Source organism: Cucumis melo, chromosome 11 (assembly GCF_025177605.1).
Source record: "Cucumis melo cultivar AY chromosome 11, USDA_Cmelo_AY_1.0, whole genome shotgun sequence".
Classification (NCBI taxonomy): domain Eukaryota; kingdom Viridiplantae; phylum Streptophyta; class Magnoliopsida; order Cucurbitales; family Cucurbitaceae; genus Cucumis; species Cucumis melo.
Genome location: NC_066867.1, coordinates 32,377,144 through 32,394,164, shown reverse-complemented (window position 1 = coordinate 32,394,164; position 17,021 = coordinate 32,377,144). Strand labels below are relative to the sequence as shown.

General features: G+C 30.1%; 2 protein-coding genes and 1 long non-coding RNA gene across 4 annotated transcripts; 2 read left to right on the top strand and 1 right to left on the bottom strand.

Annotated features, from left to right (window-relative positions):
* The first annotated feature begins 5,995 nt into the window (after window positions 1-5,995).
* On the top strand, window positions 5,996-6,572 carry LOC103498872 (glutaredoxin-C1-like). Its single transcript, XM_008461667.3, has one exon. It carries the CDS (start codon window positions 6,068-6,070, stop codon window positions 6,452-6,454), a length of 387 nt encoding a protein of 128 aa, XP_008459889.1. The 5' UTR covers window positions 5,996-6,067; the 3' UTR covers window positions 6,455-6,572.
* Window positions 6,573-8,746: 2,174 nt separating this feature from the next.
* Window positions 8,747-13,848, bottom strand: LOC103498871 (uncharacterized). Of its 2 annotated transcripts, XR_007824944.1 has the most exons (4): window positions 13,815-13,848; window positions 13,291-13,522; window positions 11,601-11,814; window positions 8,997-9,198 (listed from the first exon to the last, which is right to left on the bottom strand). It is a non-coding gene; the product is annotated as an uncharacterized LOC103498871 (long non-coding RNA). The 2 variants fall into 2 exon arrangements; XR_007824943.1 differs by lacking the exon at window positions 13,815-13,848 and having other exon boundaries at window positions 8,747-9,198; window positions 13,291-13,442.
* On the top strand, window positions 11,605-13,540 carry LOC103498870 (extensin). Its single transcript, XM_008461666.3, has 2 exons — window positions 11,605-11,817; window positions 11,900-13,540. Exons 1-2 carry the CDS (start codon window positions 11,640-11,642, stop codon window positions 12,892-12,894), a joined length of 1,173 nt encoding a protein of 390 aa, XP_008459888.1. The 5' UTR covers window positions 11,605-11,639; the 3' UTR covers window positions 12,895-13,540.
* Window positions 13,849-17,021: the final 3,173 nt, after the last annotated feature.

Below are 17,021 nucleotides of genomic sequence, written 5' to 3'. Positions count from 1 at the left end.
GAAACATCAAACTTTAGGAGAATATTCGATGTAGTCTCTTAATCTTAAAGAGTATGTTTTGGCTGCTGATATACACTCTAATTCTTCACGATTTTTATAGACTTTTTTGGATTTATTTGATACCAAAATCATTTAGGTAAGAGTTAAAAAATAACTTATATTTGTTATATTTGAATGAAAGAGAGATTGTGACGTTTGGTAAAGTATACAACATTTAATTATGTTCAAATTAGTTAGAAATAGTTATTTTATTTATTTATTATTTTTTTCATGTAGATTTATATTTTTATTAATTATTAGTGGAATTTCTTTTTTCTTTTCTTTTTAAGAAAGAAAAAGAAGAAGCTTTTTCTAATAACAAAAAGAAAAAAGGAAATACGCGTTTAAGAAATTAATTAATAATGATTAATGTAATGTAAAGAAAGAAATATAAGTTTGTGGTATTGATAATGACAATTTGGATTGAACTTAGCGTTAACCATATTGTCTCTGACATTCAATTCTAACTCACAAATTCCATCCATAAAAAAATCTACCATCAAAGTCAAATATAAATAACATGTTCTTCACAAGCCCCTAGATTCTCTCCATTTTCTTCATTGGACTAACATTTTCATTCAAACCTTATAAACACACACTCTCTCTCTCTCTCTCTCTCTCATCACTCCAATTCAAAGGATGGAACAAAAATGTGATTATAAAGGGTGAAAACGATGGAAAATATGATTTAATTAAAAACGGCCTAGACAAAATGCGTTTTTAATAACAATTTGGGTTCAAAAGTCTCAACTCAAACATGAATTGTTTATTTCACTCAATTCCAAGATAGTATATTTTAATATAATGAAATTATTCTTTCGATCAAACCTTAAACTTTTAAATTGATAATTCAAATTCATGTCAATGGAGATGGATAATATTACGTATTGATTGATATGAATTTGCTATTTTTTTTTTATGAAAATTTTTACCAAAAAAAATAAAAATTTGTATTAGTGGTAAAATCAAAATGGGTTTGAATTTTATATATTGATATGGTGGGATCATTTAAGAAAGATATACATTTGGTATCTTTCTTTTTAACTTTGAATTGATGTTATAGAAAAATGAGAAGTGGATGTTTCCCAATTTCATAACTTTGAAAATTCATTGCCACTTACCGTTAATTGAGGGGAAACTATTTTTATTCCTTTTTTTTTTATTATTATTATTATTATTATTTTTCCAAATAATAATTTATTCACATATTATTTATGGCTTATTTTCATAAAGATAAATAAAATAAAATGTTAATATTGCAAATATGGGTCTAAGGAAATTCAGTAAATGGGCCTAAAAATAGGCTTGTGAGTTGTGTGTTTGCTATTGTGGGCTACTAATGGGTCGAGGCCACGAACTCGAAGGTCTCTAAGTGGCCCATAATTAAAGCCCATGGGTTGTTCTTCAACACTATTAAAATTGTACCATATAACTTCCCAAATATATATATATATTAAATACAAAATAGTGTATTTCAAAACAAGAATCTATTTAGATTGGCCAGAGAAAAATTTTATTTCAAAATAGTCACTTCATAAAAACAATTTAAAGTGTTTTAAAGTGTTTTTCATCATAGTAATTTCTTTTAAACTTATGATTGTATCAAAATTTAGATCAACTTTTCAAGTGTTGGTACAAAAACATTTCAAAGTGTTTTATTTTGAAAACAAATTTGAAGTGTTTTAACAACTACTCAAGATGGTTCTTTTTTTAACAATTTTTATTCAAATGGTTTAATAAAAATTATCTTTTTGAAAAACACTTTCTCCCTAGTCGGTCAAGCATACCAATAATCACTCAACAAACGATAACCTAACTTAAGGTAGCACACATTTTGTATAGTATATTATTATCGATCTATTATAACTATCGTTTCACTAGACCACTCTTATAAAATAAATTAAAAAACAATAAGCTAGGATCGAGATAATTACTATTATAACTCAACATTCATTATAATTACTTAAAAGACATTTATTGATGTTTAGGTAGATAATTAACAATAAGTGTTTCAACATTTATTATAACTCTTTTAAGTGCTTTTTCCCATAATGTTATGTTCTTGCTTTGCTCCTCGTTTTTGTTCCCACCAAAGTAGTAGAAATGATTCACAACCCAAGAATTTTGCTAACATATTTGACGTTATAAAAGAATGGTATACTAATAGCATAAATTCTACTTATTGACTTCCTATATTATAAATCATAGTTTATAACGTAAAAATTTGAAAAACAACCTAAATTCATGTAGAGATGTATAAGTTATATAATGTAAGTGAAATTATTGCTAGAAATGGACAATGTAAAAGGAAAGAAAAAATTCTATGGAGAGAAATTGATATAAAAATAAATGTTTTGAATATATTAAAGAAACTGTTTTTAACATTCGAAACAATGATTTTATGACAATGATTCAAAAAGGGAAGACAAAATGAGGTGCTATGGAATAATGCATGACATTTAAATCTATATGTTATTTAATGTATGTATTTCTCTTTTTTTATTTTGATTATTTTCCCCCACCCAAGTTGACTTCACAATCATTGGTTGGAAAGCCAATTAAGAACATGTTATGACATTAAATTATGTTAAGGGGTTTTTAAAATTGACCTAAATTTGGAATTAATGGTAAAAGATAAATTTCATGTTGATGAAGTGAGAATGAATTAAAAGGTGAAATGGGGAGAAATAAGATGAAAAATGTTTAGAGGTAGGAATAAATGGGAAAGTTTATGAGTAGTGGCGATGAAATGTCCCCTCACTTAGCAACCATGTTTTATGTTTCATCCAAGTTGATGACGTGTGTGCGTGCGCGCGCTATTTAATGCTTCATCAAAATTGCCACGTCACTCTTCCTTTTATTATTATTATTATTATTATTATTATTATTATTATTCATTATTTTTACCCAATCCATCCTTTGAATTTATATTCTTTTTACTCATGGATTAAATTAAAAAGAAAGATTGTGAATATTATATTTTATGAAGAAACAATAATATTTGAAAAATTGGAAATATATATATATATATATATATATATATATATATATATATTGATGGGGTTTCCTTTCCTGATGTTGCGCCGGTATTCGGCGCCTCCGTACGCAGCAGCCGCCGTCGCATTCTGATTTTGCAGGCCACGCCTTCCCATCCCCTCCTTTCTTCTTCTTCCTCTCTTCTTCTGCATCTCTTTTTCTTTTTCAATTATACAACAACACAACACCTTCTTCTTTTTAATTTCCTTTACCTTCTCTCTCTACAATTAACCAATCGAATGTTACACCATAACTATATTTTATTTTTTATTTTTCAAAAACTGTTCAATAAAAAATTCTCAACCTTCAGCTTTATGTTAGTATATGTTAATCATAAATTCAACTTTAGGATTTTTTTTTTTCTTTAATTCTCTTGAAAATAAAACAAACTTCATTAAATTTAATTTCTTTGGAGATATTCATGAGCAAAGGTACAATTATGACATATGAGATTCACTTCAAAGGGGACACAATTGAATTGGAGTTGCTATTACACAACTACTCTGAATAGTATGAATTGGGAATGTTTAATTTCATACACATTTAATAAAAAAGATATCATATTATTACTTCCTTTGTTTTTTATTTCCATTATTTGTCATTCGTATAAAACATTTAATATGTATATATATATATATATATATATATATATATTAAAGTATAATCTCTAATATTAACATTAATGCGTTAATATAACATCTATAATCACTGGATAGAACGGAGATTATCTGAAATTAATTTATCAAACATATAAAAGTGAGAATACACCAAACCAAGTTTCTTTAATAAAACTCTCACATGGTATAACCACAACAGGACATAAACCTACTTTTTCACAATTTCTAAAATCATTCAACATGTGTCCAACCTTAATTATTTAGCAATTATATTGTCCTAATCTTTTAGATATATGGCCAAGAAAAGGATGTTCTAAACTTTTTTCATACATTTAATCGCATAGCTATATTGGTCGGGATCCCTAGCTCAAATAATTTCTTAGAACGACTCCTAGGTATATACCTAAAAAACCCCTCTTACCTATTTTTTCAAAACGAGAAATCACTTATTCCTCTCCTTTGGTTTTTACCCAAGAAATATAGACTGTTAAACCAAGCTTGTTGATTAAGTTTAACACAACAAATAAAGTGAAAATTAGATTGGAACCATTGACTAATTGATTTTATCTGACTGTTAAGTTATATCAATGCTTAGTTATAGGTTAGTTAGTAATATTAAAAAATGATATATGTACATAGATAGATATGGATAATGAGCAAAGTTTATATATAAAAATTAAATTGGGTTGTGTGAATGGAAAAAGAGGAAATGTTAGAAGAAATGGAGACATGAAAAGAGGGAACAGAAGCGGAGAGAGAGAGAGAGAAGAGAGCAAAGTAATGTATGAAAGGCCAAAGTCTGCAAACTGTGAAAGTGATTTCTTTTTATATATATAATATGATGTTTGTTTGTTTGTTTTTGAAACTTTTTATGCACTTTATTTCTGTTTCTGAGCTGATCAGTTTCATTTGTGTGTGCTTTGCAATGAAAAGTTAGGTTTGTTTCAGCAGATCCACGAGAGGTCAAAGCGATAAACCCCATAAAAAAAATCCTCACCTTTTCTCCTCTCCCTTTCACCATCTACCTTTTCCTTTTCATCTGATCTTTAGGGTTTGTTTTTTGTTAAACCGTAATTAAATTATAATGTAACTAAAGCAGTAGTATATATATTCATAACTTAGTTTTTGAGCCTAAAAATAACTTAAAGTAATTATAAGTAATCGTGAATAAAAACAGTTCAACTATTTGTGCAGTTCGAAACAGTTACCCAACCAAAGAAGACCTAAATAAGATAAAGAGTCATGAGTTTGTTTTTGCTTTGAAGTTAATAATAAGATTAAGAAAGGGGTTGTGTGGTGTGGGTTGAGAATGGTAATAAGAAGAGAGAGAGAGAGAGAGAGAGAGAGAGAGAGAGAGGTAAAAAAGCAAAACATGCGCGTAAGGGTCACGTCAGACATTTCCTTTCTTCTTCCTTTCTTCTTCTTCCTATCAGAAGAAAAAAAAACAACAACCCGACAACAACCACAGTACACCACAGCCGTATCTATTTACAAAATTAAAGAAAAAAAAGATCATTTTTTTTACTTTGTCTTTGCTTTTATTGATTTTTGGTTTCTATGTATTTATTTGTTTAAATCCCAGTAGCCGCCTCCCATTCACAATTCTGACAAACCCTATTTTTTTTCTTTCTTTCTTTCTAATGTAAATCTATCTAATATTGTAATTCTTTCTTTTGACAGTAGACAGAAAAGAAAAGAAAGAAAAAAGACATAAGAAAACATAATAATCCCACGCCTCTCGACAACAACAGACAAATTCTCCTTTTTATTACTTCTCTTGCCTCCTCCATTTTTAATTTACTACTCCACTTCAGTACTTAACCACGTTTCTCTTTTCTTTTCTTTTTTTTTTTCTTTTTTTTTAATTTATTTATCAATTATATAATAATCTAACATGCTCTCGACTTTCTATAGTTTTGTATTCAAACTCTTCTAATATCATTTTCTATCTAACTAATTAACATCACTAGACGTACCCTAGTCTTTGATCATCACCACCTTATGTTAGATAATTACTATAACTTCAACATGATATCAAATTAATAATACATTATAAACATTAAATTGACAATCTTTGCTCTTCCATGTTACCTTAAAGTGAAATACAGCATATATTTAAAAATAGTTGTAAAAAGATTATTATAATTCAGAATATATTGGAAAATCATGTCATGGCTACACAAAATACATAAAGATAAAAGACAAGGTAAAAATTTACTATTTGGGGCGCCACCCAACATAACTAATTCCCCTCTCCCCTATATAAACCCCCACATCCCTCACAATTATACCCATCACCTAAAACAAAAATCTTCCCAACAAAAAGTACTATTCATTTTCCCACTTCTTTTCAATCACTCATCACGAGAAAAAAAATGATGCATTATCAAGCAGAGCGTTCATGGGAGTACTACATGCCGGTGTCAGCATCAGCATCGAGAGACCCCGTGGACCGAGTAATCCGGCTAGCGGCGGAGAGCGCGGTGGTGATATTCAGTGTGAGCAGCTGCTGCATGTGCCACGCCCTCAAGAGGCTGCTTTGTGGAATGGGAGTAAGCCCCACGGTGTACGAGCTGGACCATGACCCCAGAGGCAAAGACATTGAAAGAGCTTTGATGAGGCTGGTTGGAGCCACCTCTCCCCCAGTCCCCGTCGTCTTCATCGGCGGGAAGCTCGTAGGGTCCATGGATAGAGTTATGGCTTCTCATATTAATGGAACTTTGGTTCCTCTTCTCAAGGAAGCTGGGGCCTTGTGGCTCTAGATGATCTTGATCATCATGATCTTTTGTTTTTTTTTTTTTCAACATATAATTTTTTTTGTCCTTTTTAATTTTCTATTTCTCTAACAAAGTTCAAGTTGTTCTTTTTTTTTTTTTTCAATTGGGGTTTAATTTTATGTATCAGATAGATTGATTTTCATATGTCTTATTTCTGTATAGAGATATGGAAATTTAGCTTCATTATAAATGCTTTAATTATCAACTATTTTTCTTAATTATTTCTCTACTTCTAATTTAATTAGGAATGAGTTAAAAAATAGAAGATACAATAAACTTTAACTATAATTATATTACTGTTGTTTTAAAACATCATTTTCATTTCAAAAGGTTCTCTCTGTTTTCTTATTTTTTGGCAAATTTAAAAAATTGCCTCTAAATTTTTGTTGAATGGAAATTTGGACATAACACAATTGTGTGTGATTGTAACCTAGAACAACGTGATATGCTTGTCAATGTCTAATTAAGATGAACATGATGTCTTCTAACAGTGTTGTCTAAGATCAAGTTTTTGTTTTAGTTTACTATCTCATTTGTTTTTGTTCCTAATTTGAATGTATAAATTAAACTTAAAGAGTAGTTTTAAATTAAACTTAACGCAGCAACTCGACATATCCTCAAATTAATAACAAAAATTGGGATTTTTTTTCTTTATCACTAATTAAGCTTTGAAAGTCTTGGTTCTAAGCTTCTAACCATAAGCAATACTTTTCTTTCCAACTTTTCCACATACTTTGTTCTAATTAAAGTGTAACAAGTAGGATTAATTATCAAAAATAGAAATGGATAGAGTTTGAGAAATTAAAATTACCTTTAAACCAACTATTTACCATTACATTAAGCAATAACATTTACATCAATTTGTCACTTTTTTTAGTACACCAATTACGAATTAAAGAATGAAGACCGAACTTTCGTCCTTTAATTTAAAAAGAATTATCGTTGAACTTGACTCATTTAATTGACACCTTACTAGAAACTAAACCATACACAACTTTATAGTTAAAATAATTCTTTGATACTTGTAAAAGAGAAAGAAAAATCGAAGAAATTATTATTCTTACTACTTTTTGATGCCATATGTATAATTATTATTAATAACTTCAGAAAAAGAAAAATGAATTAATACATATCTATGATATACACATACATGTTTCATTGTCCATTGCAAACAAGATAAAAGGCATGGAGAGGCAAAATAATGTTGTTCCTTCAATTATTCTTTTTCCGTCCCTTTTTATTTTTATACTCTTTCTGCTCTATCTCTCTCTCTCTCTCTCTCTCTCTCTCTACACTAAGGAGTTGTAATTTGTCTACAAAAGCGTAATTTATAGATATAATAATTAAGTATGATTAACTCATGTTGTTTTCTATTATTTTTTTTCCTTTTCAATATACAGTCAACTAGATATGGTCCATCTTTGCATAGAATTTTTCACATTCATATTTAGGGAATTGTTATTGAACATACGTTGCGTAGGTAAATTTGAGTTCAACTATAGGTTTGCCACCTCTCAATAAATGGTATATTTTGAAGTAATTTTGAAATGGTGAACTCAATTATAAATAGATTTTGAATGATTTTGAACGATAAAATAAAAATTAAGTCTATCTTTTTTTCTCTCTTGGATCTTGAAGACGAAAATAAAAGTACTTAGTAGTTTAATGTCTTAGAGTTAGCCCTTGGAAATGTTTTGATCATACCCATTTAGAGGTCTCAAGTTCGAACTTTCGAATGTTAATATCAAAAGTTTTGAATCTGGACCTTGTAGCAAGCTCGGATGCTTCAAGTATAGGAGAGTACAGTTCATAGTCCTTAGAGATGAGCAATTGGAGGCCGAAAATGGAGAGATTTGGAGTTTGGAAGCATATTATTAAATTAGATTTGTTTGACCTTATAATGGTTCTATGTAAAGGAAGAATCTTAGGGAAGTTAATCCTTTTTTCAACAGTCTTCAAATTTGGAGCATTTTGTGAGAATACGTTCCTCTCTATCTTCTTCTTTGTCCATATTTTCCCTCTAATTTTCACGTTTTTGGGGAAAAGTACAAAGTCAAAATCCTAGGCTTATTTTGTTGGATTCACATCTAGATCTCTTAAAAAATTCGTCTCATGCATTAAATTACCCACATATTCACATGAGATTACTTTTATTGTTCTTCTATTTTACATGAGTATACTTTACATGGTAAACTCAACAAAAGAGTCAAAGTAAACCTAGCTTTTAGTAGAAAAATAATTAATTAAAAACTACCACGAGTACAATCACTTCGAATATGAACAAAACCATTGTCGTTCTAGAAGTTTCTTCAATGTTAAATTAAAAAAGAAAAAAAAATACCCTTCTAACTTTATCATTTGTTTCAAAAATTACAACATTATCCTTAAACTTTCTATAAACGTTTCAAAATACCTTGGGTAGATCTTCTTTAGAATTTTAAGAAAAAATGAGATATGAAATAATGTATTGTAGGTAACATGAAATGAAAATTTGAATCACCACATTGTTATATGTTATCGTTGTACAATTCTAAATCCCAATTTCTACTTGAAATTCTTATTTATATTTCATGGGTAGTTTTAATTTGAAACGTTTACAAGAGCTTAGGGGTAATATTGAGACTTATTTTTAAAACAGAAAGGAAAGTTTAAAGGTGTTTATATAATATTTCAGCCTCTTCTTCCAGCACAGGTAGAATAGAAAGTTGAAGTTTGTAGAACCCATTCTTCTGCAGAAGAGTATAAACACAAGTTAGCTACTACTTAAGTTGTTAATCTGTTAAAAACTTTGAGAAAGGAGGGGGAATGTCAGATTGCATTTAAATATTAGAGAAAGAAAGAAGAAAGAGTTTGAATTACACTGAAACTAAAGAGAGAAAGGGATGCTGAGCAAATGAACAGTTTCAATAATGGAATGGGCAGTTAATTAGTTGGAAAAACAAAACATCAACTTCGTTATGATCAGGCAGTAAAATCAGTAAATATCAACTGCTCACATATAGGAAATCACTTTTCAGTGTGTGTGTATATATATATATATATAATTATGAAGCATTAAGTATTGGCTCCATCGATATGGCCCTCAAGGGTCATCAACTCAAAGAACCATTTTGTAGAACATTGGCTGACTGATGCAACAGTTGAATTCATTTATTCTGTTTTTGTACTTGTAACATATTTGATTATAAATTTTGAGCTTTCATAGATAGCTACATCATTAAAAAATTCATATTGCATCTAATATAAAATCAACTCACCTCATTTTTAAACTCAAATTTGGTACATGTAGCCTGAAATGTAAGTGTTGCATAACATATTTGTTAACAGGTATCGAAACCATTTGACAGTAAAAAGAACACACAATTGAGAGTAAAAGAATCAAGTTAGGTATAAAGGTCATTTTTGAGGATTTAGGATAGAACTCTTAGAAAACAAATTTTTTCAAAAATGATCATTCCTATGGGTTTTTTTCAAATTATCTTCAACTTTTAGTAACGATAGACAAAGAAAAAGAAAGAGCTAGAAATGATAAACATTCACAGGCAGAAGAAGCAGAAGAGGAAAAAAAATCCATACTTCCTCAAGCGAAATTATAATAAATGTGAAAGATCACTACTACACAATTTTATCGATAAGAAAAGGCTAGTAGGTATGGAATAAAGCTGACATGAGTTTAACTTAATTGATATAAAGTATGGAATATCAATCTAACGGATCAAAAAATTGAATATCCCACTCTACAGATGGTTGAACTCAACAATAAATTTTAGAAAGAAATGAAACTAAAGGATTTTCATCCAGATCTTCAAAAAGTTGATCGATATTTCGATGCCATGATGAGAAATATGATATTGGGCCTCTGTAAATGTTGACGCTGTATATCGTTATTATAGCAGCTCATCTGACCCTTTTTTCTCCTGCCTTTTCAATTATAAGTTTTGTTAAGTTGATACATTTTTTTTGTTTTTGGTTTATTCGTTGCTGTTTTATTGTGTTCCCAACATCATAAGAAACAAACAAAACAATTCACACAGAATACAGGGAAGCAAAAGAGACAATACATGCTTAACCAAAGCTTTATTTGCAATGGCGTGCACCAAGGAATTTTGGCTTTCTCTCACAAGAGAGAGAGGTGTGGCCCAAATCGAGCGCAAGTGACCAAGCTTCCTCAATGACGCAGGAAACCTCAGAAGGTCCGAACCAACTTCATAAAGGAAATTTGTTCCTATACTTGAAAAAGTTGTTAACAAAATTTTAATCTTTTAATTATGTGTTTTTTATTTTATTTATTTTCTTTTAATACGACAATTGTAAGAGTGGGGGATCAAATTTGTCAGCTCAAGAAGTTGGTCAAAATATTAGATGAATTTAGAGGTTCAAATTTAAGAATAGCTCAACTTGAAAAGGCATGTCCCTTTGATCAAAAAGTTATGTTGAACAAACTATTTTAAAATCTCTGGCAGGCAGGAAGCTTATAATTCATCCAATCTTTTTATATGGTTTTAGATGCTTTAAGATTAAGATCTTTTTAGCTTCTTATACAAGTATTTAGAATTATCAAATGAAATGAAAAAAGACAAATAAGAAGGATATATATAAAGTCTAGACGCCGTGGCACCCATGCAAAAACTAGACAGTCCAGAAGGGGACATGATTTAGGCTAAAAATGAATCCTTTTCCTAATCAACCGGAGCTTAAATCACGGCAGTTTCTAAATGAATCCTACGAAATTGCCTAACAAGGGTCTTCATTAGGTATTATAGAATTTTTTTCTTCTTTTCTCATGGCATTTTTCTGGGTCCTAAATATAATGAAGTTCTATTTATTGGACAGTCAGTAGAAATATGAAAAGTTTCTTCCTTACATCTTTCCAGATCTAGGAAATCAAATAGCCTTTTAATCATCCCATTTATCTCTGAATCTGCCTAAAAAGACTAACCACAAAACCCCTTTCATTTTACACTTGCCCCCACATTCATCCAAAAAGGTACTTCACATGTCTTTGTTTGTAGTGAATAGAATAATCATTTTTTCTTTTCTGATTACAGTTGGTCTAACACCAAGAACTCACGGGCACATTATATGCAAACAGTATATAGCAAACAATCGCTTGAAAATTTTAAGGCCTTACCCATTGATGCTTCTCGCACAACCTCCTCTTCTTCATTGAATGTTTCTTATGGATCCCACCATTTCTCTCCTTCTTCTCCTTGTTTTAACATCTTTCTTCACTAGTTTGCGAATAGCTGAAGCTCTAACGTCAGTCACTCGAATCACAATAGTGGGCGCAGTTTATTGTGACACATGTTTGAGCAACAGTGTCTCCAAACACAGCTACTTCTTGCCTGGTAAGAAAATTCCATTTCATAATAAAGAATTTGAACTGCCCAGCATGGTGTGTTAATAGACTACGTAATATGTGGTGTTCAGGTGTGGATGTTCATTTACAGTGCAAATTCAGAGCAATTGCTCCCAAAATGGCGGAGCAAATGGCCTTCTCTGTCAACAGAACAACAGATAAATATGGAGTATATAGATTGGAAATTCCATCTGTGGATGGAATCAATTGTGTTGATGGTATGACAATGCAGTCATTTTGCCAGGCAAGCTTAATAGGAAGCCCATCTGAAGTTTGCAATGTCCCAGGTTTAAGAACTACTTCGGAAGAGATATCAGTCAAGTCTAAGCAAGATAATCTATGTATATTCAGCTTAAATGCTTTGAGTTATAGGCCAATGAAGAAGAATGAAAGCTTATGCGGGAGTAAGAAAGAGAAAAATCCAGATCCCTTGACCTCCTCAAAGTTTTTTCTCCCTTTCTTCCCTCCTTATTCCCTCCCTTTCCCCTTTCCTCCTCTTCCACCATTCCCTTCCTTTCCTTCACCTCCACTTCCTCCACTGCCTCCACTGCCCCCACTGCCCCCTGTTCCATTTTTTCCTCTCCCTACTTGTCCTAACCCACCATCTTTACCATTTCCTTTCCCACCTTTGCCTCCTTTATTTCCTTCACCTCCAAGTCCACCTCAACCATCTACACCACCTCCGCCACCCCCATTTAGTCTCAGTGATCCAAGGACCTGGATACCCTATGTTTCTCCATTTTCTCCTCCACCGCCTCCGCCATCATCACCACCTCCATTCAGTCTCAGCGATCCAAGAACCTGGATACCCCATCTTCCTCCATTTTCCCCTCCCCCACCTCCTGCTTTCGATCCCCGAGACCCGAGAACCTGGATTCCCAATATCCCTCCATTTTCTCCTTCCCCACCTCCTGCATTTAATCCTAGAGACCCCAGATCATGGATTCCTCGTATTCCTCCATTTTTCCCTCCCCCACCTCCATCATTCGACCTTAGAGACCCCAGAACATGGATACCCCATTTGCCACCATCCCCTCCACAAGGCCCTCAAAATCAAAAACCCTAATATTGTGCTTTGTTTTCCCTCCTCTTTACCACTACAAATTTTCTCTCAATATGATATTGTTTGATGTGTGCTTATGTATTTTTCCGGTGTCCTGTCCATTCAGGCAAAACAACAAACACCTTGTGTGCCAATATAATTCATGTACAGAAAACAAAAGGGGATTTGTCTGTTAATATGATTAATCAAGAAGCTGGATATCATCAATGTATTATTTCATTAATCTTCAAATTTGCAAGAAAAGCTTACATTCTTAAGTCTTTAGAGAATGATACAAAAAGGAACACAAAGAAACTCATAGACCGTCAGTACCTTTGCTTCCGTATAATACCACCGCAACAAAACAACCCCCCCAAAAAAAACTAGAAAAGGAATTGAATTGCCTTCAATACAGAATACCTTTTCTACCTAACTTGAGCGGTGGCAATGGCGAATGAGATCATTCACTTCTTGTTTTCTTTTCCTTCTTTTTCTGTTTCTGATGCCTTTTTGATGTGATAATATGAATTCATGATCCCAAACTAAATTCCTTTTTACAGTAGGTCTTTTAGCCTCTTCACGACTTCATCTATCTTCTAAATGGATCACATTCTTCTGTGCGGAAATACAACTACTCATCCAGCTCAACAACCTTAACAAGCAATCAATTGAAAAAAAGAATGATCAAACTCAATATATAGTTATTGCAGTGGATTTGAATTTGAATTTTTTAATTTTTAACATTCAATTAAAATTAATTTTGAATCTTTAACATTCTACACCAAAGAAATTATAGTTTTCAAGTTCAAAAATACTTTAAAAAACTTCTCAAAGTTGATGATTTTTTTTTTTTTTTTTTTTTTTTTGCATATTTAATATTATCGTTATTATTTTCTTAATAAGAAAAAGAACGTTTGATGGCAACAAAGATTAATAGGAAATACTTCCAATTTTCAATCCTTTTCCGCCGCCCATACGACTTTAGATTTTGGAACATTATCTTTAATCAAATATAAATCATACCAATACCTATTCTCTATCAAACCATATATTTTTTTTGTTTATCAAAGCATATATTATTTTTGAGACATTTTTAAATAAATTAAAATGCTTGCACAAATTTTATACTTTATATCGTTTATAGTATAAATATTTTAAATAATTTTACAATTATAATTTTCTTATTATTTTTTGTACTTTCTCAAGTTGATTCAATTATTGAATAAAATAGTAGGCCTACCTATGGGTTTATTTGACATATGGTTTCTGAATCTAAAATTAAAAAGTCAACATCCAAGTTGATGTTTCCCTTTCCTCTCTCTTTTTTTTTTTTTTTTTCCTTAACTTTTAATTCAAGTTTATTTTAATAATAAATTTTAGGTTAAATTACAATTTTAATCTTTTTTTTAGTTATGATTTTTTGTTGGTGTATTTGATTTCTAGCCTTTTAAATTGAGTTTTTGAACTTTCTAATTTTTAAAAAATCATGAATAAAACACGAGGGTTCAAATTTCAAATCAATTTTATATTTATATTTAATAGATTTAAGAATATTAATTTTTTTTATTAGTTTACTTAGACATAAAATAAACTAATTTTGTCTCTAAGAAAGGTAAAACTGTTGTAAAAACAAGGCACAATCGAAAATTATAATATTAAAATAATATAATATATAAATAAATAGATTGATTGATAAATAAAAAATTTTAAAAATTAGTAAAATCAAAATCTCAAAATTTTCTACCTTCTCCCACTTATTTGGATTTCTCTTCAATCTTTGTGTGTCTTTACAAATTCACCAAAGCCCTCTATTTATAGGAAAAGTGATGAGTAGATGGTGAATTACTCGATCACTGAAAATGAAAATGTGTATTCGATAGACACTTAGCATGAATGTTGGATGATTAAAGGGTTTAGATATATGATTATGACCACTAAGCACACTAATGAACATCTACGGTTAATAATATTAATTTTAAAAATGTGTCTTTTTTAAAAAGGGTGATAACTCAAAATTGCTCCAATCGTTTTTAAATTTGTAATTTTCTTAAGAGTTTAAAAACAGACAAAAACATTTTAGAAAAAAAAAAGTTGTTACTTTTTCTTTCTCAATCTGATCATCACTTGCATAATGTTCATGTGATTAAAGTATTCCATTCATATATTAGTATTCAATCGTTCTATCTTGAGAGACAATAGTTCATAATACACTATATACGATAGACGACTATCTTCCACCCCAGCCTTAATCAAAACTATCCCTCTCCCACTTTTCATCCCTTACACACCACAAGCTTATTATTAATGCAACAATTAACCTATAACCTAAGTTTGAGTTAATTCCCTAACCCCACCCTGATCTCCACTAATCTCAAACTTATATAAATAAAATAACTAATCTAATTCTACTCCCATCCAAAACTAATTAAATGTAACATAAAAAAAAAAAATAATAACATAGCAACTTAGCTAAAAACATAAAATTAGAAAATACTTATCGCACCAAACTCAATTATCCTCCTCCATCTTAATCACAGAACTTAATGTCAAAACTAATCGAAGGTAAAAGCGAAGACATTCTTAAATATGAAATTTTGGTTCATGTATTCATGACAATCTATATTTCAAGGGAATGGAATGTCCTATCTATATGAAGTTTAGTTTTTCCTTTCAAAAGTCGATACGTTGAACGTCTCAACTCTTCCTCTAGTTGGCTTCTCCTTCATCTTTACAGTCTAATGTATGCCAAATAAATAAAAGGGGTGTAGCTGATTAATCAAATTAGTATAAGGTTTAGTGGTGATTTATAATTAGTGATTTGCAATTGCATATTTTAAAAACCCAAATTTGTAATGTGGTTTGACTAACACCTCCTAGCTAGCTACCCACTAATTTCTGCCCCCATCAATAATTGACTCCACCATCATTCTAATATTGACTCCAATTTCCATATTTCTTTTTCATTTTTTTTTAATTTTACACCATTATTATTCCTCATCTTTCAAAAATTACTCTTACCATTCCAATCATTTAAAATTACTATTACCCCCAACAAAAATTTGAACACATGGCTCAAATTTTCTTTCTGTAAAAATAGCAAAATTGGACTTCTAGTCCAATTTAAAAGTTTAAAATCATTAATTCACATACTTGCACATGAAATTTGATTATCATAAGATTGCTATCGATTTTCATCTGATTAACCTTATATTTCTTTTTTCTAATTTTAGTTAATCTTTTGAGATAGCTAATTCATTAATTTTTTTTTTATCATCTACTTGTCATCTCGTTTGATAACCATCCTTGTATTTCTTTTGTTTCATATTACTATTTTTTTTTAGAAATCTAAACTTATGTGTTAACATCGTTAAACTAATCTCATTTCTTATTTAGCCAACGTACATTTTAAAAAGCATTTCCAAAACTGAATTGCAAATTAGAATATTTAAGAAACAAATCCCAAAAGTTTAATTATTACAAATAATTATTCTAATTTTTCAGCCAAAAATGAGAACCTTTAGGATTATACTTCCAAATGAAAAAAGTCTATGAACCCCACCAATAATTATTTCTCATTTAAAATTGACTTATATCATATAAACAATAATTTACATTATTTTAATTGTTTTGTTTCAGAGTTTTTCTTCATAATTTCATCTTATTTTAATCACAATTAATTTCACACTTTGATTTTGGCCCTTAGAATTTGACTAAAAATGGTTTCATTAAATCAAAATTAACCCATGAAAACCATCAAACCTTTTTGCTTTGCGGTTCAATACAAACAACCTGGACTTTTAATGCCATCCAAGAGACCAAAAAATTAACATAACAATAGAAAAAGAGTATTCTTTAGATTTTTTGGCCATTATGTTTGTTTTTTCTTTTAATAATACACGTTGACTTTTAAATTTTTTATAATATTTATTATCTCAAATGTGCTCTTTTGAAAATATATTTAAAGAAAAAAAAAAAAAAAAAACAATGTTGTGTATCAAATCAAATTTCTTTCTTCTCTGTATTTGTTTATTTTTCAAATTTGGATCATCAAATTAAATGTTGACAGCGATGAATAACATCACTTTCCCAAATCTAATGAACAAGTCAATGGAAGTTTCAAATAAAATGTTAGATGTTGAGTTAATAATAAA